At 33.8% G+C, this 27391-nt stretch overlaps 2 protein-coding genes and 1 long non-coding RNA gene across 20 annotated transcripts; 2 read left to right on the top strand and 1 right to left on the bottom strand.

Annotated features, from left to right (window-relative positions):
* Nucleotides 1-778: 778 nt before the first annotated feature.
* Nucleotides 779-2751, top strand: LOC111877906 (thaumatin-like protein 1). Its single transcript, XM_023874410.3, has 3 exons — nt 779-1069; nt 1165-1834; nt 2059-2751. The coding sequence occupies exons 1-3, from the start codon at nt 997-999 to the stop codon at nt 2381-2383; spliced, it is 1068 nt and encodes a 355-aa protein (XP_023730178.1). The 5' UTR covers nt 779-996; the 3' UTR covers nt 2384-2751.
* An 8930-nt stretch (nt 2752-11681) lies between these two features.
* LOC111877945 (uncharacterized) lies at nt 11682-15932 on the top strand. Of its 18 annotated transcripts, XR_008231695.1 has the most exons (9): nt 11682-12583; nt 12812-12867; nt 12946-13035; nt 13137-13202; nt 13467-13486; nt 13651-13728; nt 13925-14010; nt 14755-14860; nt 14938-15932. It is a non-coding gene; the product is annotated as an uncharacterized LOC111877945 (long non-coding RNA). The 18 variants fall into 18 exon arrangements; XR_008231690.1 differs by having other exon boundaries at nt 11682-12300; nt 12469-12583; nt 13467-14010; XR_008231689.1 differs by having other exon boundaries at nt 13651-14010.
* A 440-nt stretch (nt 15933-16372) lies between these two features.
* Nucleotides 16373-19372, bottom strand: LOC111877888 (endo-1,4-beta-xylanase 4). The gene is made up of 8 exons (XM_023874391.2): nt 19300-19372; nt 19160-19194; nt 18968-19088; nt 18541-18713; nt 18287-18388; nt 18051-18197; nt 17135-17773; nt 16373-16711 (listed from the first exon to the last, which is right to left on the bottom strand). The coding sequence occupies exons 1-8, from the start codon at nt 19370-19372 to the stop codon at nt 16373-16375; spliced, it is 1629 nt and encodes a 542-aa protein (XP_023730159.2).
* Between the last annotated feature and the right edge of the window lie 8019 nt (nt 19373-27391).

The following is a 27391-nucleotide window of genomic DNA, read 5'->3' as shown; positions in this document are numbered from 1 at the left end:
GTACGAGGTACAAGCTATTACATTCACATAGAATATACAAAACAATTTAAGGGGATACCTAGGGGTGCGCAAACCCAAACCAAGAAACCGACAAAACCGAAACCGAAGCAAAACCGATGGTTATGGTTTAAATTTTTTAAAAACTGAAAAATCGGGTTCGGTTTCGGTTTTTACCAAGAAACCGACCTATCCAACTCGAGAAACGACCCATACTTAAAACTGACAAACCGGCCCAAGAAACCAATCCATCCAATCCGAGAAACCGACCCATATTTGATAATAGATTATTCCGGGCTTTGGTTGTAACTTATAATAGAGTATTTGTTGTAAGACTCATGTTTTTTTGTTGTATTTAACTTCAATTTGATGTTTTTTCGAAGTATTTAACTTGTTGCTTCATTTAATTGGTTAAAACCCAAAACCCATGGGATTAAACCCATAACTCGTGAGTGTATGGGTTGAACTCAAGAAACCGAAAAACCGCCCAAACCGTCATCAGAGTCCAAAAAACCGAACCGACCAGAAACCGATCATACTGGATTATGAAAACTAGAAACATACCATTTATGGGTTGGGTCCAAAACCGACCCATGCATAGCCCTAAAGATACCTATAAAATTTCCTAATAAGAACTAAAATACTTTTTTTCACGAACCAAGTAAAAAAAGTTACTATAGGGGGGAAAATATATTATAATTTATTTTAAATATAAAAATAAACTAACTAGTATGGGCTAATAATGAACAAAACGTAAGTTTTAAATGGTGCCTTAATTGAGTTATTCCCATTTATTCCTCACCAAAGAGAAAAAAGAAACATCTGTTTCAGACCGTTTGTGGGTGGTTTCCTCCTTCCCCTCCCTCACGAAACATTCCTTCTTTTCCGCCACCATCCACCACCCACAACCACCGCCGCAACAGTACAACCCCTACCTTTATACAACCTCAGAAGAACACAAAAACTAAACTCCAACAACATAAATATTCAATTACTCACATGGATCTGCTCTCTTCTTCCTCTGCTACTCACCTTATAACCTTCTTTCTTGCTTTATCATTTCTCTCCAAAGGTAATATTTCTTCAAAGCTTTCCATGATTATAAATTACATCTGGGGTTTCTTCCATTTTATCACTCATTTGATCTTTTTCTCACACACTATGTAGGTGTTTTCGGAGCTACATTCACATTTGTCAACAAATGTGATTACACAGTATGGCCAGGTATACTCGCTAATGCCGGAAGTCCAGCTCTCGACACCACCGGTTTTGAGCTCCCAGAAGAAAGCTCTCGTACATTCCAAGCTCCGACCGGCTGGTCCGGCCGCTTCTGGGGTAGAACCAACTGCAAATTCGACAGATCCGGCTCCGGTACATGCCAAACCGCCGACTGCGGTTCTGGTCAGGTGGAATGCAACGGAGCAGGAGCAGCTCCGCCGGCAACACTAGCGGAGTTCACACTCGGCTCAGGCGGGGCAGACTTTTACGATGTCAGCTTAGTAGACGGCTACAACATAGCAATGATAGTCGAAGCTTCCGGCGGCTCAGGTCTCTGTGCAACCACCGGGTGCGTCAATGACCTAAACCAGCAGTGCCCGAGTGAGCTGCGGGTGGAGTCAGGTCAAGGATGTAAGAGCGCGTGTGAAGCGTTTGGTAGCCAGGAGTACTGTTGCAGCGGCGCGTATAATACACCCGCCACCTGTAAACCGTCGGTGTATTCCGAGATGTTTAAGTCTGCTTGCCCTAGATCGTATAGCTACGCTTATGATGATCCCACCAGCACCTTCACTTGCACTGGGGCAGATTATACGGTGACGTTTTGTCCTTCCATGCCAAGGTTAGCTTCTCTGTTGTACTTTACGTATTAACAAATTGCACATTTGGCCGACATCAAAACACTACGAATGCTTTATGTACAACGGTATTATTTTATTTTATTAATATTTTTACATTTATTATTTATGCTACAATTATTACATTTCTAAGCTATACAAAGCATCCTATGCACTACTAGTATGATTATTATTTTTTAAATTAATTAGTGTATTTACATTTTTGCAGTCAAAAATCTTCACGTGACACTTCTCCGGCAACCACCACCACCGATGGTAATACCGATACCAACACTAACACCAACGCCACCCCAGGCGGCGGTGGTGAAGATTCGTTTTCCGGGTCAGGTGTAGAATCTGGAAGCGGATACGGTTCAACGGGTGGGTCTGAGTCTTTGTCTGGGTCAGGATCCGGGTCAGGGTCAGGGTCCGAAGCTCTTGAGGCTAATGGATCATGGTTAGCTGGTTTAGCCATGGGTAGTGGTTCAATAAGGGTTCAGCCTTTTGGTGCGAGTCTTTGCTTTATTGTTCTGCTATGTTTTTTCTTGGGTTAGGCTTTTGTCCAGATGGTGCAAGTTTCATTGCATAATGTACAAGTTGATGTAATGGCATTTTTCATGGTTTTATTGCTTTTTTAGCTCTAGGAAAACATGGGGAATTTTTCTTTTGGCAGCTCCTTTTCCAGAGCAAATCTGACGCACTCCAGAGTGGCATAATGTAAGTGGACAATATTGACCTTGTATTGAAGGGCGTGAAAGAGGTGGACTTTAGGGGTGATTTTGTCTATTAAAGTGTCTTATTTTCTGGAAAAGTTGTAATATGTAAAAACAGTTTTTTAGGTTTTGATTCTTCGTGTCTGTTAGATATTATTTAATGTTGATATTTGTTCTTGGGATATTAATTTAGGAGTTATTCATCAAAATATCACATATTAAGATAATATATTATGATGATCTTTTTTTAATCGGGACCACAACAAAAAGTTGTGGTAAACCTTGACTTGATGAAAATTTTTGCAAAGATGAAAGAACGTCCGTATTATCATGTCTCATTGTGTATTTTTAGACTTTTTAGTCCACACTGAATCGACTAACCTTTATAAATGTCTATGATTTTTTTTTAGAAATTATAAATTTAGCAAGTTCTTAATGATTTTTAACAAAATAACTAAACACTAGGATTTTCGTAAAATAGCCACACAAACTTTTAGATGAGGGAGGCTCATCTACGGTTTCGTGTACTCTGCTTCGGTTTCGTTAAATCCGGACAAAGATGCCTTTGGTTTTGTTTGCTGCGCCGAGTTCTCATGACCCTTCGATTTTGGCAAACTCTATAAAAAATCATTTCTAAGATCCTGAAATTGTAGATGACATTTGACCATCCACGGTTTCCTCTCATCTCAGCTATGGTTTTGTCAGCAGGCTTTTTCTATGTTTGTCTTAAATTTAATATAAGTTTGACTATAATATTGTAGCTTAAAATCTTACAAGCAACTAGTACATGTTAGGGATAACACATAAATCAGAAAAATCGGATAATATGACGAACATAACCGAAGACGGCATTTTCATCTGCGGTTGTACGAGTCTGTAATGCATAATTTGTGAATTAGAGACATGTACCACCGTAGATGGCAATGCCATCTTCGGTTTCGTTCTTCATTTTATCTGATTTTTTTTAATTTTTGAGAAAAAGAAAACAGCAAAAAAACACACATAACTAGTAAATAAGAGTTGATGTAGCCATAATTAGTCATATATTTTGAGCAATTATCTTGATATTTATGAGCCTAATTGATATATTTGAAGATAAAAAATACTGATAATGCTTAAAAATCTAATTTTGCAGAGAAGAAACGTGATGTGACCAAGCCTAAGAGTTTGATTCAGATAATGATACATGATAATGTGCGACATGACATACACCTTATGCAACACGAATTCTATGTTTTTCGGTAACTATAAATAGATATTCTCCTTTTATTCCTGAGCATGCCAACTTGAAGAGATAAATCAAGTTACAATTTTTCTGAAGTCAGGGCCTTATTAGAAGCCGAAGAATACGTTGGAGCAAGCATTAGAAGATCAAAGCACGAAATTTCTAGATTAATCATTCGTTTTGCATTATGTATTCTCTAATTCTCTTATTTTTTTTTTATAGTTCTAGCTATGATTATGGGCTAACAACCTTTTACTTTGCTTAGATGTAAATGAACCCTTTTGATTCTATGGTTTCATTGATAATATCATATTAATTAGTTTATTATTTATTATGTTTGTTTAATCGAAAATCCTTATGTGTTCAAGTTTTAATTACTGTTATCTTTGCCTAGTTTATATAATTTAGAGTATCATTCTGATTGTATGAACTTGAATCATAACTAATTTATGGTAATAAATTGTTAGGACAATCAATTGATCAAATCATAGGGTAAAATAATAGTAATTAAAGATTAAAACGAGCAAGACTATTTTATATAATCTTTGTAAGCAAGTAGTTTGCTTTCATGACCATTGAAAGTGGTTGCTAGATAAAATCTTTCATAATTCAAATATATAATTGATCATAGAGTTAGTTTATTGCATGATCGTTATAATAGCTACTATTTATAATTATTAGTGTCAGTTCATCACATCAAGATAACTAATTAATATAGAAATCAATAATAAACAACATAAATCTATTGCAGGCTTTCGATGATCAACCATAGGAGAAAATGTGCAATCGAAGTAATACTTCTTAATACTATTTAAAACCATGTCCTTTTACTCTTATTATTAGTTCAATTGCCGTTTGATTCAATTTAAACAAATCCCCGATTTATTTTAGATTAATTAACAGTTCAATTTTCTCATTCGGAATCATACCTGTTCCCGTAGTGTTCGACAAGCCTGGACTGAATTGATGTGTTCAATTAGTAGTCTGATATCAGTCGTCATAAATCAGAAATCGGGAAACAAACTTTGGACAGAGAGATTGATTATAATCAATGTCTCATTTCCATACGATATCTTGTAGAATGAATGAATATTTAATCCCTTATCTAAGGACACGTAACTGATTAGGTCAGAGTTCGACAACGGCTTTTGAAAGCTACAATTGCTGGTCAAATTTTGAGGTCATATGTGCAATCATAGTTATTAAACTTATCCAAGTGGGAGATTGTTAGATTAGGTGTCTAAACCCATAACTATAATTGGTATGTACTTGATTTGATAGTAACATGATTCTTTTGGATTACCTTCACTATAACAACTTGACATAATGACTTTTGGAGAGAGGGGTTGAATTTATTATTTGGAATAATAAATTGGTTTATTAATGTATTATAAAAATAATATATTAATTAGAAAATCATGTTATTTAATTAGTATTTAATCAGAAATTAATTTGAAATTAATTTTGGGATTAAAGGAACAGATTAAAGAAACATGAGTTGTTTTGCAAATCATTGATAGTTGTGAAACTGGGCTATTGGAGTCCTTAGATGGGAGTGAACGAAAACTATAAGGAGGCCCTATAGGTTTCGTCCAAGGTCTCTAGATGAGGAGTCCATGTGCTACTTAAACATTAAGCAGGAAATTAGGGTTTCATCCAGAAAACTCTAGCAGCCCACAACTATATAAAGAACCCCACTACCTATGATTTTCGGCCAATGCTTGCATTTGGTAAACCCTAGCTGAAATTCTAAAGTATTACCTCCTCTTTCGCTAATGGTGTTTGTAAGCCATTTGGTAAACCCTAGCTGAAATTCTAAAGTATTACCTCCTTTCATCCTCTTGCTAATGGTGTTTGTAAGCCATTAAAGGTGCAACATTTGAGACACTAAACTTTCAAGAGTCAAAGATCTTCAAGGTGTTCTTGTTATTACTACATAACAAGTAAGGTAAACTTCTAAACCCTAATTATATGTAGATTGTTAGTCAATCTATTATTTATATCTATTTATCATATATGTTATGTTTTTTCAATCATATGTTTGCTTACTGTATTGAGCTAATTTACTCGAGTTAGTTTTATTTAAACTAACTTTTTTGTTGATAGAAATTTCAAAACCCACCTCTGAAAAGGCGACATGGATCTTTTATTACAATTTTATTGTTTAATTAAGCAGACACACCAAATGTTCGTTGAAATGTCACAAAGAATCTTCAAAATAATAATTTTTTTACAATCATATGGCCTAAAGGATGAAAATGATAATTTTATTTTTATCAAACATTATTCAAATTGTCTTTTTGTCTTGGAGTATATATATTAAATGAATTTAATATTAATAGGATTACGATGAAAACAATTTCATTTAGCAAAGATTTCAATCTTATTTTATGTTAAAAGCTCAGTTAATTTAAAATTTATTGATGTGAAATTTACAATTAAGTGATAGTTTTTTTATGTTTGGGTTTTGTAAAGCTTAAATGTTGAAATGTCAAACTGTGTGCGTCTTAGTAGGTTTTCAATGGTGATGAAGAATTGAAATATTTTTTCTAATAGTCACAAGTGTCGTTTTCATAAGCGAGAACTTTTCAAAATCATTTATTTGGAAACTGTTATAAGGGTAAAAAAAGACTTAGAAAGATAATTAATTGTAAAAAAAGATTGTTATGTGTCCTTTTTATGTCTTTTTAGATTGTATCAACTTATTTATGCTAAAATGGATTTTTTGTGAAACGATCTACTGACTTCGATTTAATCATATTTAGTTGTTTTCGGCTATTTATATGTTTGATTGGCATTCGAGGAATTGTATTGAATGAAAATATCAAAGCATGTTACATGAGTTTTGTATCCAAACTATTTCCAGATCACTTGGTTTTTATTACTGCCTCATTATCTTGTAGGCCAAAATAAAACAAACTGGTATGTGACCAATTGCAAAACTCCATATAAGTTATATTGGATTGCAAGATACCATAGCCAAGGGCAATCGAAGTTCATCCCTCCCCCGCTTGTATAAGTGCATTTATAGGTGTCTATTTATGACTTTATTAGTTAATATTTTATAAATTGTAATTAAAAGTTTAAAACATAACACAGTGAAAATATTCCAAAAATTAAAAGAAATCTTATCTTACTTTTTATTGGAACGTCAAAAACAAAATTTATTCATTTTAAGGGGGTGTTTAGATAGGAAAAAGAAGAGGTGCTTATTGCTTATTCCCACAATAAGCTAACTTTGAGTGTTTGGATAAAATTTAGCTTATTAAGCTAAATAAGCTAATTTTAATAAGCATTTCTCCCCATGCTTATTGCTTATTCCCACCACAAATAAGCTAATAAGCAATAAACTAATAAGCTAATTCAAACATCCCCTAAATACTGATGTTTATTAAAAATCTTTTTGAACATTGAGTCGAAAAGTGATTCGATGAGTTTCTTTTTGTTGGATAATATCATAATACCATGGCCCAGAGACCAAATCTCATCTCATAATGTTTCCTCCAGGAGCTCAAAGACTTATTGAACGTCTAACTCTAAAAAATATATTAAGGGTGTGTTTGATATTGTTTTTTAAATATAAAAGTCTTTTTTATAAGAAGATTTTTTGCGAAAGAACTTTTTTTAAAAGATGGTGTTTAAAATGCAGTTGGCTTGTCTTTTATAACTTTTAAATGTTAAAAGCTAAAAGTCACAAAAAATAGGAATTTCTATATTTTCTCTAGCCAACTTTTCATTCTTAACTAAAAGTTGATTTTCAAAAACTTTTCAATTTACCAAACAACTTTTAGTAATTTTTAACTTTTTGAAAAAATTAAAAGTAAAAAAGATGATTAAAAAGGAATCCCAAACACCCTCTCCATCTCTTCGAAAAGCTTAAAGACTTCATAAGGCTAGTATCGTTCTATACATACCAAGGAGATTCAACTAATTTGTTATATGATGTTGCTAAATTGACACCCTTTAAACACCTATGAACATTTTTATTTTTATTAAAAGTCAATCTATAATAAACTATTTATAATTTATTTTTTGAAAAATAATACAAATTCAACCAATAAAAACATTTTAAAAATTAAATAACATGTAAATGTCTTTTTATCCAAACCTTTGCTAGCTTATATGAGACGCAGACAAAAAACTGCTTTCAAAACAGTTTTATTTTTATTTATTTATATATTTATTTATTTTTAAAATCCACACTTTACCAATCCAAGACAAATATAACACCGACCGATGAGTCCTAAAGCTGTACAAACAGATGGTTCGGAGTTGGTCCCTATTTTTAGCAACCCGACAGTTCAAGGTTAGTCCCAAGTTTGTCTTGGGTCTATTGGTTTCGTAATTATTTAGCGAAATATTAATAAAAAATTAATCAATTTGCTAAATGTTTTGTAATAAACCAAGTTACTGTATTGTAACAACATTTTGTAGAGGGCCCATTGTGAAATGTAGTGGGCATACGAAATGTTATATTCGACGATAATTAGCTAAGAAATCCTTGTGAACCGAAAGTCTAAAGCATTACGAAATGGCCAAATGGGCCACAGACTGCATTCCACTATTCACAAAAAAAAAAAAAAAAAATGTTAAAAAACTTTTTTTAGCGATATGAAATTTACAATGCATTCTTGCGAAATTATATATATATATATATATATATATATATATATATATATATATATATATATATATATATATATATATATTAGAAAATTATGATTTTATTATTAAGAAAATGTTTTTGGGATTTTTATATGGTATAATTTTTTACAAACCACTTTTGTAAGGTATCTTCATATTAGGAAAACAAAAATTTAAGCTGAGAGATTGTACCAAAATTTGGTTATAAAAATAAGAAAAACTAAAAAACCCCTTTAGACAGCCGGGTGTGGGCAACGCCATAAGGGCGTTATTTGACGTGGGTTGTTCATAACGGCGTCATAACGCGGAAAACACCGCCCCAAGGTCCCGTTATTGGGCGATACGCCAAGACGCGTTACGATGGTAACGGATGGTAATGCCATATTTTCGACCGTCGCATTTTCTTTGTCCGTTGAAAAACGGTAATATTACCGTTTAAAAACGGTGAAATGTAAAAAAAAATATACTACTTCATTTTATATATATATATATATATATATATATATATATATATATATATATATATATATATATATATATATATCATTTTACACTTCTATTTCTCTATATCTATCTCTATTTCTTTTATTATCATTAAAAAAAAACCATTATGGATCAAAACCCGAATACCCCTCCTCCGAAGACGAACACATCCACTTCATTAGGTTTTGCGGGATATGATGGATACATGAACCTTCTAACCTCCCAAAACTCACCACAAGTTCCATATTCCGACAATTTTTTCAATCCCGCCTCACCCCCACTACAGTTCCCTACCTCGCCATTTATGCAACAAAATGCAAACATTCAACAAAACATTTTTACCACATTTGGTCTCATGCGCCAAACAGTCACACAACCCACACCCACGCAAGACCCCGTTGTCGAGACGCAAGCTGGTGGTAGTCAGAGAACATCAGGAAAAAAAGGGAGATCAAAAAAGAAAGGGAAAGAGGTCGTTGTCGGGACGGACGAAACGGAAGCACCTCCAACATGGTGGACACCGGAGGAAGAGCATGCGTTGACGACGGCTTGGTGCGGTACTTCAAAACAACCAACTATGGGGAACGATATGAAGAGAGTTGCTTTTTGGGATGCCGTAATCGTCAAATTCCACACAATTTTGAACAAGGGTGACACATATCGCAATAATGATATGCTTAGTGGCAAATGGACTCAAATTAGCCGGAATTGCACCAAATTCAATTCCATATACAAGAAACTTTCTTCGCAACGTCAAAGTGATGCCAATGATTTCGATGTGTTTAGAGCCGCGAGGGAGGAATATCACGTGCAAATGGGGCACGTATTTGAGTATGAAAAAGTATGAGAGTTAGTGAGGAAAGATCCAAAATGGATGAAAACGCCATCATCATCGAAACAACAATCCAAAAGGTCTCGTGGTTCGGGTTCGGTTGACGTTTCCGACGGACACACGAACATCGACCTCAACGTAGACACCAATGAGATCCCGGACGAGTTTGACGACATCGAGGAAATCTCTCCGCCACGAAAACCTATGGGGCGCGACAAAGCGAAACGTGCTCAACGACATGCGAAGAAGAATGAAAGTCGGCTTCGAGAGCACGAGGAAATGAAAAAAAATTCGACGCCCACACGTAAATCGCAAATAAAAGATACGAATTGCAATGAGAGCATTTGGATTTTCTTCGTCAAGAAGCCCAAGAAGATCGCATATCGAAGGATTTGACAATTCTTACGACAAACGAACAAATTTACTACCGAGACGAGTTAAAGTGATATGGAGGATGAAGGCACATATAGAGAAAAAAATACTTGGGCGAAGAATAGTTTGTCGATGTTTTTTTTTAAAATTATTATGACTATCGTGTGTTTTTTTTCAATGTTTTTTTTTGGTTTGTTTTTTGTTTGTTTTTTGTTTTTTTTTAAGTTTGTATGTTATTTTTAATTTTCTAGTTAATGAAATTATGTTTTATTAATTTATATGTTTTTTATAAATATATGATATATATTAAAAAAATAAAACGAATTAGAAATATATGAAGTAAATAAAAAATAAAACAAATTAGAATAATAGAAATTAAAAACATCAAAAAAAAAAAAAAAAAAGAAATAGAAAATAGTATGTGTTATCCCATGTTATTTGGTTTTGATTTTTTTTTTTTAAAATTGATTTGTTTTTGAGCGAATTTATTAAAAAACCTGTGATTTTTTTATAAAAAAACTAAAAAAAAAGTTTTGTAATATCTAAGTATTTTTTTATGCATTTTCATGATGTTTATGGTTTTTTTGTTTTCCAAATAACCCTTCCCTATATATATATATATATATATATATATATATATATATATATATATATATATATATATATATATATATATATATATATATATATATATATATATGTATATATAAGTTTATAACTCATGGAAACGATGGTTTCAAAATTAATTACTTTTTTATAGTAAAATTTTATAATTATTAATCAATTATTTTAAAGAAATAAGTTATAAAAAATTATTAATTAAGAGATACCAAATTTTTGAAGTTATTATAACTTCAAATTTAACATATAATTATAAAAAGTAAATGTTTCTATAAAAAATTAAAATCCATTATTATTTAAAACCTTAAAGTTATTAATTGTGATTGTGATTTACCTAATATATCTATCTGACACGTGACATAATATTAATGAGGTGTTATATTATACTGACACGTGACAAAAAGATATTAAAAACTATTCTTTTATTAATATATATATATATATATATATATATATATATATATATATATATATATAATAGTTACCACTGACATTTAATTAATATAAAGTATTATCACAATGCTTTAATATAATTGTGAAATAATAAAAAATGGTGTCATTAATATATATATATATATATATATTAAGATTGTGAAAAAAAAGAACAGTAAACTGCCCATATATTTGGCAGAATTGGTCCCTTAAGTTTGCACATAAGATGCGTTTGATTTCAGTAAACTGCCCATATATTTGGCAGAATTAGTCCCTTAAGTTTGAACATCTGGCAGATGTGTTTGATTTGTAGGGGTTATTTTGTAAAATTTTCCCATTCTTGTCAACGTGGCTGACGGTTGTTATGGAACGGATTCAAGTTGTGAAAGATTTCAACAGTAAACAACCCATTTTTTGTCAATTGCAGCCCTTCTACTTTGAACCTTCCACCCATTTCTCATTAATCCCTGGCTTCCGGTTACTATCCTCTAAACAATGGTTGTGTGCTGGGTTTTTTTTTAATATTTCTTTATTATAGTGGATTACACGTGCAATTTCTTCTCGGTTGTTTCTTTGCTTGCTGGGACACTACGTGTTACCACCTCAACAACCCACCGCCCCATTGACCCTTATGTGGATGCTTCGCTTCTCCCCAGAAACATCTATCTCTCTCTAAAGTCATCTTCCCACGCTTCCAACTTCTTTCCCATCCCTTATTCCCCTCTTCCACACCGCCTCTTTTACACTACCACCTCAACCGATCAGCAACGATTCGCGGTCGACGTCCCATCGGCAGAGACGAGGCAGACGATCGCCCCACCCCGACGCCTGCTTACAAAGGTGGAGAAGAGGACGCCACCAACGCCACTGCCTCCATCGTCGTTGCCATCATCCTAATTCATGAGCCCTAATTTCCCCCATATCAGAGGTAATTGATATTCATTACAGATTTTTTGTAGCTCACATCCATCTTCTTGCTGTTTCTTCTCCGAGCAGGTGATAATCGTGCTTCAGCCCAATATTAGAGTGCCTCACGGATTCCTCAGATGAGATAAGTTATTTAGATTTACCGTAGACCAACCCACCGTCGCTCTCCGCCACCGATTTTCCCTATAGAAGCTCACTCGCCACTATCGCTATGCAACACCGGTTTCTTTCTTTGATCAAATCTCATAAACCAATGTTTCATTTTTTTTTTATCGCCCCACCCACACACCATCATCTACTGATTGAATCGTCTCTCTGCCGCCACCATCACTTCGTTTTCTTTTGTTCGTTTCCGACTTCTTGGGGTTTATCCTTCTGCCTTGTCGTCAGGTGAGGGTTTACCGATTAATTTCACCGTCTGTTTTTCGTTTCCATGCACCACCTGTGTCCACGTTCCCGAAGGCACCCCTCTCTTTCAAGAGGATTCGCTGCATGTCAAGCCCAGGTAATCTACTTCTCTTCTGATGGGTCTATTTGTATTTTTTTATTTGATTGGTTTTGATTTCTCTCTGTTTAAATAGCTTTCAGACCGTCAGCAATAACAACTGAAGTTACTGAATTCTCATATTTTTTATGTGATCTGTAACTGATACTGATCATCTATTGGTTTATGAGATTTGATCAAACAAAGAAATCAAAGAATGAAACATTGGTTTTTGTTTTTTAATCCCAGGTACACCTTTGCCAAACGTTACTTTTTGGAGCTAGCTTTTGACTGATACTATTAAGGTTAGTAGTATAATATTTATATATCAAATTTGCCATAAGTTGTCTAAATTAGACTTAATGACAGTCTTACCTTTACAGGGAGAAGGAATTGGAGATGCTTATGGCTATGAAATATGGAAACTAGCACTTAGAAGAAACAAGTGGAACTTACATGGATAAGTTTTCAAGGTTTATAAAGAATAAAATGATAAAAAAAAAATCAATATCTTATTATCTTCAGTTTAAGATCCAAATTTTTCATAATTTCTTTAGGGTGAGTCTGTTTGCAGGTGGAGAAGATGAAAGAAATCACAAAACAAAAAGCTAAAGAGGAGAGAAAGAGATTAGAATCAAAGGTAATAATAAAGAAAGAATCTTGAAATTATAAAATTTTCATTCATTATAAATAAAAATTTAAATCAAATTTGCACTATAAATGGAGTTACTAAAAGTAAACTTATGGTTGGAGATGATTTTAGTTGTTCCGTTAACCTTCATTACCTAACAAGGGTTTTCCCAAAATATAATCTGCCATTTTTTTGGACCAAAACTTCCAAATTAAACAGTTTTTATTTTTTCTTAGAGCACCTACTAATCTTGCTAATATTAAGCGACTGCAGGTGCAATCAAGTGAGTGCAGGTACATGGAGGCAAATGGTGGCTTGAATCAACAAAGAACATCTGCAATCTAAATGCTCTCAATCCCATTACATTAAATTTCTTATTTTAACATGATAAATAATAAAATTAAATACTAAATGCATATTTTTGTTTTATGCTTTCTCTTCTACATTTGCAATGCAGTTCCTGTGTGGCTGTCTTTCTTAATGCAATATTAGTCATTCCCAACTTTCATTTTCATAGCATTTGGAGAGATGCCAGGTTTTTCAAAGCGTATTCTTTTGTGAATAAATTACAAAAATACCCTCTACTATATATCTATAAGAAACTATAAGTTATATCCTGACAAACCCTATATAAATTATAACATAATAGGAGAAGTTATTTATGGATTTGGTATCTGTTATTAGTTGGATTATTTGTTCTCCTACTGATGTATTTATAACTTTGTTTATAGTTGGAGACTTTTAACTTACAGGTCGGTTTATGCTTTGGAACCAAACAAAGATGTATGATTGCTCACGTTTGTATCTCTAACAACAGGTAATTTGATTTTTATCTATTTTAGAGTTTTATTTTCCTTTTTTTAGAGTAACAAAGAAACATGGAATTGAAAACAGAAAATTGATGAGGCCAATTGTTTTCTTTCTCATCCTTGAAGCTTAAAGTATGCACCTTTATTTAGCATAGTCTCTTAGCATATAATCTCAATTTGCTTACAATTGAAACTTATGATAATAACATCACTAGATGAATTTGCTTTTGCATTTTTAGCTATGAATTTGGCTTTAGCCGATAAGAAATCAAAGAGCACATAAAATCTGGTGGTTACATAAAACAAGTATTAATTGTATTGTTTAATAAAAAAATCATAATTATGACAAATTGGAATATGTTTGTGATTTAAGAACACATAGCAACTATGTTTCGAGAGTCGTGGAGGATGGAGTTGTTGGCCTCATAAAAAAAGATAACGTGGCAAAGGAAAATGCATAATAATTGTTTGACAAAATATCTGCTTGAACCAAAATATCTGCTTATTTACCTTCTGATGTTATTGTATTTTTAGTCAAAAAAGATATTTGGTCGATTATTTTAATTTATAAATAAAAATAGGGAATTGTATTATACATGATTGCAATTAAACTATTCTGCTTTTAATTTTAGACAACCAGATATGATTTCATCTCCTTTTCATTTCATTTAATAAGAATTATTTGGTATACGATTTATAGATGTCAGAGTTTTAGCTTTTTTTTTCATGTATTGGCTTGAATCGTAATTAAGTGGGTAATAACTTGCTGCGGTGGAGCCTTTGGACGAGGAAAACATTAGATGGATCAAAGATATGGCAACCCCTGATCTTAGGAAATGACGCATGGTTGGCAGTTAGGTAATCCATTCTCTTACGTTCTCACATTCTTATTTCATTTTTGTTGTTAAGTTTTCAACTTTTCATATATGATCCAGTTTGATCTTTATGCTGATATGCTCACAAATCGGCTTCTAACATTGGTTTGGTGCAACAAAAATGGTGGGTGAGCAACTGACTACAACAAAAATGCCAGAGCATTAGGTGAAAAATAGAGGCAATTGCACTTTCATCTTTTTGAAGAAAACCCCAAATATATCATTGCACTTACATTGTTTTTTTAAAATCTACTAACTGTATCACAATTTATTTTTTATTTTTTTTGAAAATCTCTTAGTGCAAAATTTCACTCTCATTTTTTTTAAAAAAAATAGGTAATTATATCATTGCAATTCCATTTTCTAAAAACCACCCAAAGATAGCGTTGTACTTCCATATTTAGAAAAATCTATCAAATAATAGCAACATCATCTATCTATAAGTCATTTTTCATTGTTATGGTTGGGCGAAGATTAGAAAGTATTACATTTTGATAAATTTTTTTTGGAAGTACAACATTATATTTTATTGGGTATGAAGGTCATTCTCATTGTATCTGACCAATCCATTAGTTAAATTATGCTTTTTCAACCAAAAGATAAGAATATTCAATGCGATCTAAAGCGTACAAAATCGCTTGAGGCATTGATTTATGTGGCGTTTCAGGAAAGATGGCACTGGAGAAATCACAGTTATAGATCCTAAGTTCATTGAGTGGCTAAATCAAAAAAATGGTGAATGAACTTTATCGGTGACTTTTGTTTGTTGTTTCAGATCATTAGTATAAATCCATCGATGCCTATAGCATCAATTTACAACCATTGTCATAGCTTTATAGCATAGCTTCTATTTTTATGTAAAGAAATGTAAGTATATTGTTATTACGAGAAAAGTATTGTAAGGATGTTGCATTTATGTTTATAGAAATGTAACAACATTGTTACTATAGGTAAAGAAATGCAAAAAAAATCTGACCCGTGCAACGCACGGGATACTTTACTAGTTATGTAATTTATAGTATAAGATTGAGAGATGGGCAGATGGCCTTAGAATATGATATACTTCTTTTATATTTCATTAGGATGTTGATGTTATAATAAATTTCTTGGTACCCTTATTAAGGATTTAAATAAAATAAATTTGTTGGACTTTCATGTTTTTTGCAACAAAATAGTTCATGTTTAACACAAAAGTGTCACTTTAAAATCTGGTGGGACGATTTATAAGGAAACATCTTAAAGATTGATGTGGAAAATACATAAATTTTAAAAACTTGGATGAACTTTAGTTGTCATAACCTTTTTGATTCTGGTTATAACTTTAGTTAAAAACTTGGGTTTTGAAGCTCCAATCACAAACTTTTATGCCCCATTGGTCTATATAAACATATTCAACAACAAATTTATGATCCGAAAAATAGGAAAATTTGGATTATATACAAATCACAAATGTATAATACATTGTAACGGTTTAAAAAAATAATAATAAATTAAACTACAAATGAATACTAAAATGGGTGGTGTCATCACCTTTGGATATGTAAAATGTTGAGTTAGAAGTCCTATTTTGGAAGTCAACATTGACCATATACTCACCCAAAAACCCATCAAAGCTAAAAGTCCCATCAAAATCACTTTGACCATTGACCACACCTGTTGACCACTCTTTCAACAACAATTTATCCACAACATCACCAGCAGGAAGATTATGAAAATTGGAATCTGTTAGACACATTTGGTAGCAACCATTTGGATCCATTGCTGTCCATAGCATTATCCCACTCACTGATGGGTGAGAGTACACTTCTCTCAACACTATCTCCAAATACTTCCCCTATATATTTAATTAATTAAAACAAAATTGATATAACGAATATAAATATATGATAGTATAAGCTAATTAATAGTAACAATTACGTTTGGAAGTTAACTGGTACTTGATAAAAAAAACTATTTTAAATATATAAAAATATGAGATAATGATAATTATATTAAAATATTGTGATAATATAGTTGGTAGGTATTAGGTAATACATAACCATGACGTTTTACCGTTTGAAAAAATATCAAAATTTTTTGTTACCCCATATGAAAAAGGTAAATTACTACAAAAAAAAAAACAACCTACTTTCACAATTTTGTTGATTTTGTAACTTAATAATTATTCTTTTATCTTACTATTATGATAGCTCAATCTATAAAGAATAATAATTTGTTAGCAACAATGAAAATAGCTTTTTATGAAAAGAATAATCACCTGAGTTTCTTGATCAAGGGTGTTGCTGATATCAACTTCTGTAAGCCAAATCGGAAGTCCCAAACTAGCAAGCTGATCCAAAACACCTCTAATCAACGGCAGATTCGGGGTTACAAAATGACCTTCCAACCCAACGCCATCCATCATAACACCGCCTTCCTCCACCTCCCTCATCCTAGCGGCATACGCGGCGGCGCTCGAGTTCAAATCACCACACGTCTCCACCACATTGAAATCATTCATAAACAACAAAGCCAAAGGGTCCGTTTCATGAGCTAACTTAAACATTTCCAATGACACATTCTGCCCTAATCGTTGCTCATAGAAATCAAAATGTAACATCTCATTAGAAACATCCCAATGGATGAACTGATTCTTGTAGTGGCTCATTAAGCTTTGTATCCGTGATTTGATGGCTGAATTTAAGGCGTCGCCGGTTAGGTTTTGGACCCATGAGGGGATGTAGATCGGGTCTTCCCAAAATATGTTATGCCCTCTAACTGTTATCTCGTTAGCTCTGATGAAGTCTAACATTTGATCAGGTATGGTGTAGTTGATGATTCCTTGTTCGGGTTCAGTTTCACACCATTTTAGCTCGTTCTCAAAGACTGCTGCATTGAATCTTTCTAGGAACCATTTCTACGAACGATTGTTGACATCGCAAAACAAAAAATTTGAGTTTTACTATTACATCATCGTATTTTATGTCTTTTTTCTTGTTAACACATTGTAATTTAAAATTATTTAAACATTTTTTATCAAGAAATTGTACTAAAAACTTTTACCCAACGATTAGTGAAAAAAATGTTTGGAAAACATTGATGTAACTTATTAGATTTTCCAAAATACAATGCAATAATAGAAAAATAATAATATTGTTTCTATACTATTTCTTGCATGCAACCTTTTTTTTTACCTGATAGGGTATGTTTCCTATGATTGTCTTGGATATGGCTGAACCGAAAGGGAAATCTCTAGAAATTTGCTCGACTATGACTTGAGCTCCTTGGATACTTTCGCCATTTACGTCGGATACATGAATAGTCACTGCACGCTTTCTTTCCTAAAATAGAATGTGTATAATTTTAGATTATTATATGTCCGAAATAAATTTGAATAAACATTTGGAGTTTTGTAGCATTGTTTTTATACTTTGTCAATCGAGTTTGCTTGATTGTTTTGCCATTGTTGAGGCGTGAAAGGTTGCAAAGAAGCGCTTGCAAGTGTCACGTTGTGTTTGTTCCCATGTGAATCCTACAAGAAACATTAAAATACGTACATATAGCGGAACCATAAAATCTGTAAATGGATAGAAATTTCTTTATTTATGATTTTTTTTTTTTAACATTTATGTTAACTATACAATTGTACACAAATTAAGGTACACTATTGCGATATAGGTTTACCAAAAAATACACCATGGCATAGCTTGAGGCTGAATCGAGTACAAATCCGCCTTTTATAAATGACCAACAATCGCTTTTGGCAATGACATTTCCTATACAAATGTTAGTGTCGTTGTCTAATGATAGGCTAGCCTTGATCGCTGTTGCATTAGAGCCATTTAGCTTCACCCAACCTATTGGATAAAAACGAGTGAAAACTATTAAGTTTTTTAGATTTACTTATATACAAATGTTGGTAAGACTTTTCAAAGTATAAGGTGTTAGCAAGAAAACAATTAAAATTACAATGTTATAATTAATAAGTAGACTTTTCAACGATAATGTGTTAATAAAAGAAAATTTGAAAGTAAGTTATAGAAAAAAGTAGAAGTATATTGTTTCATGCATTTAGCCCATATCTTTATGCACTATTAATAGGCAACTCAACTGGAGAATGAGTAGATTGTGTTGCCGGAGAGATTTGGTAACAGGAATGTTGAAGAAACTGACTGATTTTGATTAACAATTATTCCGCCATTGTAAAGTGGATCTTCAGGCTCGTTTTTGCACTAACCAAGATGAAAAAGAGATGATTAAAGCACTTTAAAACGAATCCCAAAACATTCGGTTTAAAACATACCTCGATGTAGCCTGAATAATCATAAGTCAGCCCATCTACAAGATCAAAATACAAAACCCAACAATCAGTCATTAGTTCAAATGCCAAGAACAACAAAAATAAAAATACAAATTAAACATCTTTTGGTGATGGCGTATGACCTTCAGTTGCTACTGAAAAGACCACAAGAAATGAAACGAAAAATTTCAAGAAAATGAGTTGATGGTATTTCATGTTTTCTTGAATATGAATGGGAGAGACGTTGTAGGCATACATATATGAAGGATGACAAAACTAGAAACAAACAGTTTAGAATTCATGTATTTTGTTTTGGAAAATGCCAAGGTTTTGCTGTTGTTTTGTACTATAATTATGTGTTTATTACTTTATTATAGAAAGATGTTAGAATTTAGTTCTAAGTTCGTGTTTTAAAGTCGTTGGAGTTTGGACGGTGTATATTTGCACGTTAAATTAGCTCTTTCTGTCGGTTAATTTTACTACTAACGTTAGAGTTCTGAACATTAATTTTTGCTGTCTTTTTTTGTTTTCTTCCACATACTGCTGGTGTCGATATACTTCCACGGCCGTCGTTACTTACCGTTACCGTTATGTATCAAGGTGTAAGTTTATGGTGGTGTTAGACGTGCAACTAAGTGATTAATATACGACAAAATTACAAATATGATCTATATTTTGTTAAAATTATGTGATTTTGATATAAAAATATTTGGTCGTGCATAATGCTCTAATTTTGTGAGTTTTTTTGTCCCAAAACATTAACTCTAATAACTTGACATTTAATTTTTTAAAATTGAGAATTTTACATTAGTAGGATCATTTAGGTCTCTTTTTTTGTTTTTTTTTGTTTTAGTTTTTAATTTTTTAATTTTTAATTTTTAATTTAATCAATTATTATACATTAATTTTTTCATTAGATTAATTTTTTATTGTATTATTATATATTAATAAATATTATTTTTAATATTTAATATTTATTTATTAACAAATATTATTTTATTGGATTATTAATTTCTTTTTTATTGGATTATATATATAAATAAATATATATATATATATATATATATATATATATATATATATATATATATATATATATATATATATATATATATATATATATATTAAAACTGAACAATGCTTAGGAACAGTATCTGACCAGGGTACTGTTCATGAAGTTACTTTACATGGATTAATGTACTGTGGTCATCCCTCAGCGTTGTTCCTTCCACCGCCCCGGTATCCAATCAGCTTGTTTATTTCCACCACCTCATATCTCTCAATTCTTCTTCTCCGATTCTACCCTTTATTCCTTATTCTCTCTAAACAAACCTCCTCAATTCCTCTGATAAACCCTAATTACTTTCAGCCACCATCTCTTTCCCCTTCAACCACTTATATCGCACCACTCAACATCCAGTTTAGCTGGATAATTGGCACAACTGATTACTTCCCACCGACAGAGTGCTCCAAAATAGCAACAATACAACCTCAATCTCCCATGAGGACGCTTCATGACAAGGAAGACGAAGAAAACTCATTTGAACGATACAACCTCATTCTGATGGTGTTGTTTGATTTTAGCATCTACGTTGAAGTAACCCGAACTCCATGCCCCAACTTCAATTTTTGGTTTTCAAGTGTTCTCTAAGTTCAATACCAATGTAACAATCGTTTCCGAGGTATAAAATTTATTTAATTCTTCAGTTTATTTATTGGGCTATAATTGAATTGTTATTGTGAGTGGACCACTTTTTGGGCCGAAGTGTAAGCAACCCATAAGCCATACGCGGGGCGTAACCCCCTTGTACGCTGGGCGTACTGATTAAATGAAGCGCGGGGAGGCTGAGCGTATGCGCAACGTACCTTATGGTACGCCCAGCGTACGCGACCAGGTGACAAACCCTAATTTTAGGGGTTGAGGCGTATTTAAACCACATTATAGCCTCCCATTTGGCCTCCTCACTTATCATTCACTCCAGAGAAACCCTAGTTCGTCCCCTTTTGCTCATTACTTGTGTGTGTTTGATCTTTGAGCTTATTTTTGTGAAGAAGGAGAAGAAGAGAAGTGGAAGAAGAAGAACATGAGCACCTTGAGCTCATAGATCTGGGATCATTCCTTCATTTGGCATTCAAAAGAGGTATAAAGCTTCCAAATTTCCTCTTGTAAGTTTAGATCTAGGAGTTTTTGGAAGTTTGGACCTTTTAGGTCCAAAGGAAGGACCTTTATATTGCAACTTCATTTTTGGAGCATGGGATTGCTATCCTTGAAGCTCAAGAGTCCCCATAGCAGTAAAGTTTTGATCTTTGTGGCTTATATGGAACCATGCATGAGATCTAGTTAGTTTTATGGAAGTAGAATGTTATTTGTGGAAGTTTAAGCCTTTATGAGACTTGTAAGCTATTAAGTAAGCAACTTCATGACTTAAGTCATGGAATAAGCTTAGGATCTGGATTTGTAGCTTCTGGATCGGATTATTAAGCACTTAATGAGATGTTGGCTTAACAGAGTTGTACGCTGGGCGTACAAGGATGTACGCACCGCGTACAAGCCAGCAGCCGGTACGCTCATCGTACCTTGGTGTACGCCCCGCGTACGCTGCCAGTTTGGGCTTCGAGTGTTGGGCCTCGGTGTGGGCTGGGTTTCAGGCTTAGGGTCCTTGGGCCTTTATGGCCCATTAGAATTCAGTTGCTAAGGACCAAGGATTTAGTATTGGGCTTGAGTAAGGCCCAATAAAAGGGTTCTAGGCCCAATATAGCAAATTGGGCCATTGGTGGGCTTTTAGTGGGGCCATAGATGGACTTAGAAGGAATTAAGGATTTGGGCCATGTTGTGTACCACACCATAGTAGGGGTAAAATGGTCATTTTACCCATAGAGGGATCCCTTTTCTGATTTAGTATTTTATTTCCCATGATAACTGGGAAGCAGCCGGAGCAGCAGTCAGGGATTTCTCATTCAGGAGTTTAGCAGTCAGCATCACAAGGTGAGTTTCCTTCCAGTAGGAACGGGTCTAAGGCCACAATGCCGACCCGTTTAGCTAGCAGTAGTTTCCGGACTTCGGTTCGATGCAGTAGTTAGTATGTTTGATGCCTTCGTGGCTCAGGCAGGATTTATGTGTTATATGTTCCGGGCTACGGCCCGATGCAGTATGCAGTTTATGTGTTCATGCTAGTTGATATGTTTATGCTATGCTATGTTATGCTCAGATAGTTTCCGGACTTCGTTCCGATGCAGTTAGTTCCGGACTCCGGTCCGATGCAAGGGATAGGGTCCCAGTCAGTTCCAGACTTCGGTCCGATGCAGTTAGTTCCGGACATCGGTCCGATGCAGAGGGCAAGGCCCTGGTTAGTTCCGGACTTCGGTCCGATGCAGTTTCCGGACTTCGGTCCGATGCAGTGGGCAAGGCCCAGTATGCGTTATATGATATTGTTTGGTGTGTGGTAGTTTGGGGGAGCTCACTAAGCTTCGTGCTTACAATTTCAATTTTGGTTTCAGGTACTTCCGCCAGTAAAGGGAAGAGCTCGGGATGATGACATCGCACACACCACAACTTCAGTCTTTATCCTGGGAGTTTGTTTTGATTCATAGTTTGATTTGACACAATTGTTTCACGACATTTTATTATGAGTTGAGATATTTGACGTATGGTTTCATGATATGACGATCAGTATATGATTTTATTATTATTAAAACAAAAAAAATTTTGGGTCGTATTTTCGGATGTTACAACCAAAGTGACGAACTCATATATACTTTTTTAGCTTTCTTATGCTTACGTATTTCACCGTCTTTGAAATTTTAATGGTGAGTTTGGCAGGTAAGGTTATCTACTTTCTCGTAAACCCTAGTTATGCCTTGCACTTTACCTTTTACGTTTTCTGTTTTCCGATCATTGACATTTTGTTTTCCAATCTATTCTCCAACGATATGTATTTTCTATCTACCTTCTATTTTCTTAATCTTCTGGTGGCAATTTTCGATTTTTTATTGTCCTTCTCTTTGACAACAATATGGTTTCTAAAATGAAGGGCAATTAAAGCACGATTATACTGCCATGACGGTTACATGGGTAAATAATTCCAAAAACAACATGAATAACACCACACTCACAAGTATGTAATTTCTAAATTGGAGTTTTGAGCTTAATGAATTTACATCCCTTGCTATGAACTCTTATATTTACATCAAACTACAAAGCTTATTCAACTCCATGCCTTGCTCTCTCTTTGTGTTTCAATGTTTTTTTGTTAATATTATTAAATCTGTAACATTCCGTTTATTAAATAAATAAATATATAAAATTAATAACTGAATAGTAGCCCTAAATTCGGAATAATTTAGCAAGGCGTTGGTTGCGGGGGTTAAATGATATAATTTGAGCTTTGGGGGTTGAGATTGTAATTGCCGGACTAGTTTGTAAAGAATTTTATGGGTTGAGGGTTGTTTGGTAAATTATGGATGAGATTTTCTAATATGTGCCCTAATGCACATATAAGAATCATTAATTAATAAAAAAATATTAAAATAATTAAATGTAAAATATATTAATTATAAGGAATATTACCATAATTAAATGTGAAAAACATTAATAATCTCCATAATAAATGTATTTTGAATTTAATTATGGTAGTATTTTTCAAAATTAATACTTCTTCTTGTATGTGCCCTTAGGGCACATATTAGAAAATCTCTTTATGGATTTAATTTGAAAAAGGATTTCAGAAGTCAGGGTATGATTGGTAATTTTTGGATTTATTATGAAAGGATTTTTGGAGGCAGTGGCTAAAGGATAAATTCTGGACTTAAGTTGAAAATATTATGAATGGGAGGGACCGGTTGTACCAATTTTGTTTATTAGTTTGAAAGGAGTCACGGGATTTAACCCCGATCACCTTCCCCCCCCCCCCCCCCCCCTCGTTGAACGGGTGCAACTAAACCCTAACCCTAATGTCACCCAACAACCACTACCTTATATCCCCTAACCACCAGTCGCTGCCACCACCCATTTAGCTTGTTTTCCAACCAGCTAGCGTCCACCAAGCGACCACCCAAATTCCCTCTTTCCGATCTGTTGAAGCTCCGGGCAACTTCCATTCTCAGCCGGTCGCCCTTCGCCATCATCCTGTCCAGCAACCGCCAACGTCCATGCCGCCATCCAGCGCCGTCGCTCTAGTTACCGACGAGGACCACGAGCAGGAGTCTTCTTCTTCTTTTCTGTCGCTACTGCTACTGCTGTCGTTCACTTCATCATTTCTCTCCATTACTACAGTGCTACACCGCAGCCATGAGCATCGTTGCCGCTGCCGCTCCTAGCGGCTGAAGAGTTGCTGCTGCTGCTCCGACCGTCGTTGCCACCTTGAGGGTAGCCATTAAATTTAATTTTTATGAAGGAGGAGAGAGTGTTTTCCTCTCTTCCATTTTTATAAATTTCAAATTCTTTATAAAAATATCAAATTTTTTTTATAAAATATGCATCTTAATATAGATTTTACTCATAAAATATTGATTTTTGTCTTAGAAAATAAGGTTAAATATTAAGGACTTAAGTATTATTTCTCCTTGATTACATTTTAATAAATTTAGTTATTTTAAATTGATATTATGAAGTCCATACCAAATTTTATGGATTTTTAGGTGTTAAAGTTTATAAATTTGTGTTTTTAGGGTTATTAGTGTCTTGAGATTTAATAAATCTTTGGATATCAAAATTAATTAAATTTTGAGACTTCAAACTATTTTAGAGTTTCATAAGTCTTATTCAGGTTAGAAATAATGTTTGTAATTTATTTTTATCGGTTCATTGGCATTTCTATGTAGTGGTTTCGAGATTCAAGTGAAATTGAGGAATCAGGTATACTAGTCTTAGTTTCGACTTTGACTTAAGTTCCTACGAGACTCAGACCTAATTTCTACTTCTAGGTCAAGCGCATGAAGTGTCTACATGATTCATGCAAAGATATTCGAGTCAAAGAATGACTCGAATATGGATAGTCACTACAGTTAAAGTAACTATAGAAGTCACGTATCAATGTGAAATCTAAGTACACTATCCATTGTTTCTAATTGTTTCCATGTTTTTAGTAGGTTACAACTTAGCATCTAGTTACAAAGTCTAGTATGTGTCATGCCTATACGCTCAACTAAGTTTATCGAATCTAGAACCAACTCGAATTTTGACGGTTGTCACAGTAATATCGTCATTTCATGTTTTTAGGGACAAAAATCACAACAAATGAATACCACAGGGATAGTCTGAGTGCAAAAAAAATGTTAGGTACAAAACACGTAATTTTGACCAAATCATACGGACGATTTCAAAAATTTACTCTTTGATATATTTCTCTCAGGTAGGAAAATATGTTTGACTGGCTATCTTATTGTTGACTACATATAATTATACATTCATGAGGCAGCCCCTCAACATTAGTATATACTTGGCATGGTATTATGATGACTGCTTGATTGTGGTGGTTATTATGTATCATGTTTGAGGGATTGATAACGGAACTACGTTAGGCTGTGAGTCTAGATAGCCAGAGTCTGCATACCCTAAGTCATTGACGTAATGGGCTAGACTGCAAATAAATTGTTGTCTCATGTTTTAGGGGTGATGACATAACGATGCTATGTTGCATGTCAACTTTTAATGGAAATAAAATGATAAGTTATGAGCCATTTGTTCGTATGCAATATGTTTGATGGGTTGATTATGGAACAACGGTTGGATGTGAGCATGGATACCCATAGTCGTTGATGGAACGGAACTAGGCTGCGAGTGAAATGTTAATAGTATAAGATTTTTGTTTTGTGAATTCTTAATTGTGGGGTAAGGATGCTCTTGTTTCTTTTGTTAGGGTTATGAGATGCAATTCTAATATTCCCTTATTGAACACATCTGGAGTAGCTGAAACTCTAACGAAACACCTTAAGGACCATTTTATGATGAAGTAAGCCCTAAACTAAAAACTAACACATTAATTCATCAAGGTAGAAGTTTTTTTTTTTTTTTTTTTTTACCTCTAATAAGCTAGAAATGATGAGAAACCTCTGGATCTACCAGCTCTTCCTGAACTAATGCTTCTTTACAAATCTTTTTCTTCTTCTCTAAGCACCACACATACCCAAAGCACATACATACAAGCTCAAACTTTAGGGAAATGAATTAGGGTTTCAATATATGGATCAAGAGGTATAGGAGGATGATAAGGTGATGAGCTTGAAGGACTTAATGAGCTTAAATAGGGTGCAAACCCTAAAAATTAGGGTTTTCCCTGGCTTGAGTAAACCCCACGTACACATGGGTATGCCAAACGTACGTAAGGGTTATCCCGAAACGCGCATGCAAAGGGAGTACGTTGTGCTTACCTTGTGTACGCCTATTGTACTTTCGGCCAATCCTTAATTAATTGAAACAATTGTTAAGGTTCATGCCTAGCGACTCATGTGTTACGTTGCTGATGAATTTTGGTTTTATAAAGGTTTGTGTCAAGGAGACCCGCTTTCTCTGTTACTTTTTATTTTGGTTACAAAATCTTTGAACATCACCTTTAACTGCGCAATGGAACAAGGTCTTTTTGCGGGTCTTTCTATTGATTCTTTTGTCTCTCTTGCATCATTTTTACATAAATGATGAGTCTTTATTGGAGGATGGAAAGACTCTGACTTTTCGAACATTGTTAGTATCTTGCATTGTTTTTTCTTGGCTTTTCGATTGAAATAAAATGTGCATAAGTTCTGGCTTTTTGGTGTAGGTGTTCCTTTTAATGAAGTTGAGATGATGGATTTTAATATGTACAACTATTAAATTTCCTTTTATAGATCTAGGAGCTATGGTGGGTGGTTCTATTTCGCGTCATCAACATTGGACTGAAGTTGTTAAAATAATTAATTCTCGGCTTTATAATTGGAATACTAAAGCTTTTTCAGTTGGTGGTGGCCCAACCATTCTTAAATCGGTTGTCGGGTCTATGCCTTCTTATTGTCGCTTCTCAAAGCTCCTTTTGGTATTCTTCAAAAATTGGAATCCATGCAGAGTGTTTTCTTTCGGAGTGTGAAAAGGGACGAGCAGAAGATGGCTTGGATTTCTTGGGAAAAGGTTTTGGTTGCGAAAGAATATTAAGGGTTTTAGACATTTCGGGTGTTTTAGTTTCTTCAGCTATGAGTTTGATTGATTTGATTTCCCTTGCTTCTTCCTCTTTGGCCACTAGATGGGTGAAGGTGGTGCTTATTAAA

The sequence above is a fragment of the Lactuca sativa genome, chromosome 4 (genome assembly GCF_002870075.4).
Source record: "Lactuca sativa cultivar Salinas chromosome 4, Lsat_Salinas_v11, whole genome shotgun sequence".
NCBI classification, from domain to species: Eukaryota; Viridiplantae; Streptophyta; class Magnoliopsida; order Asterales; family Asteraceae; genus Lactuca; species Lactuca sativa.
This window is presented reverse-complemented; position numbering and strand designations above follow the sequence as displayed.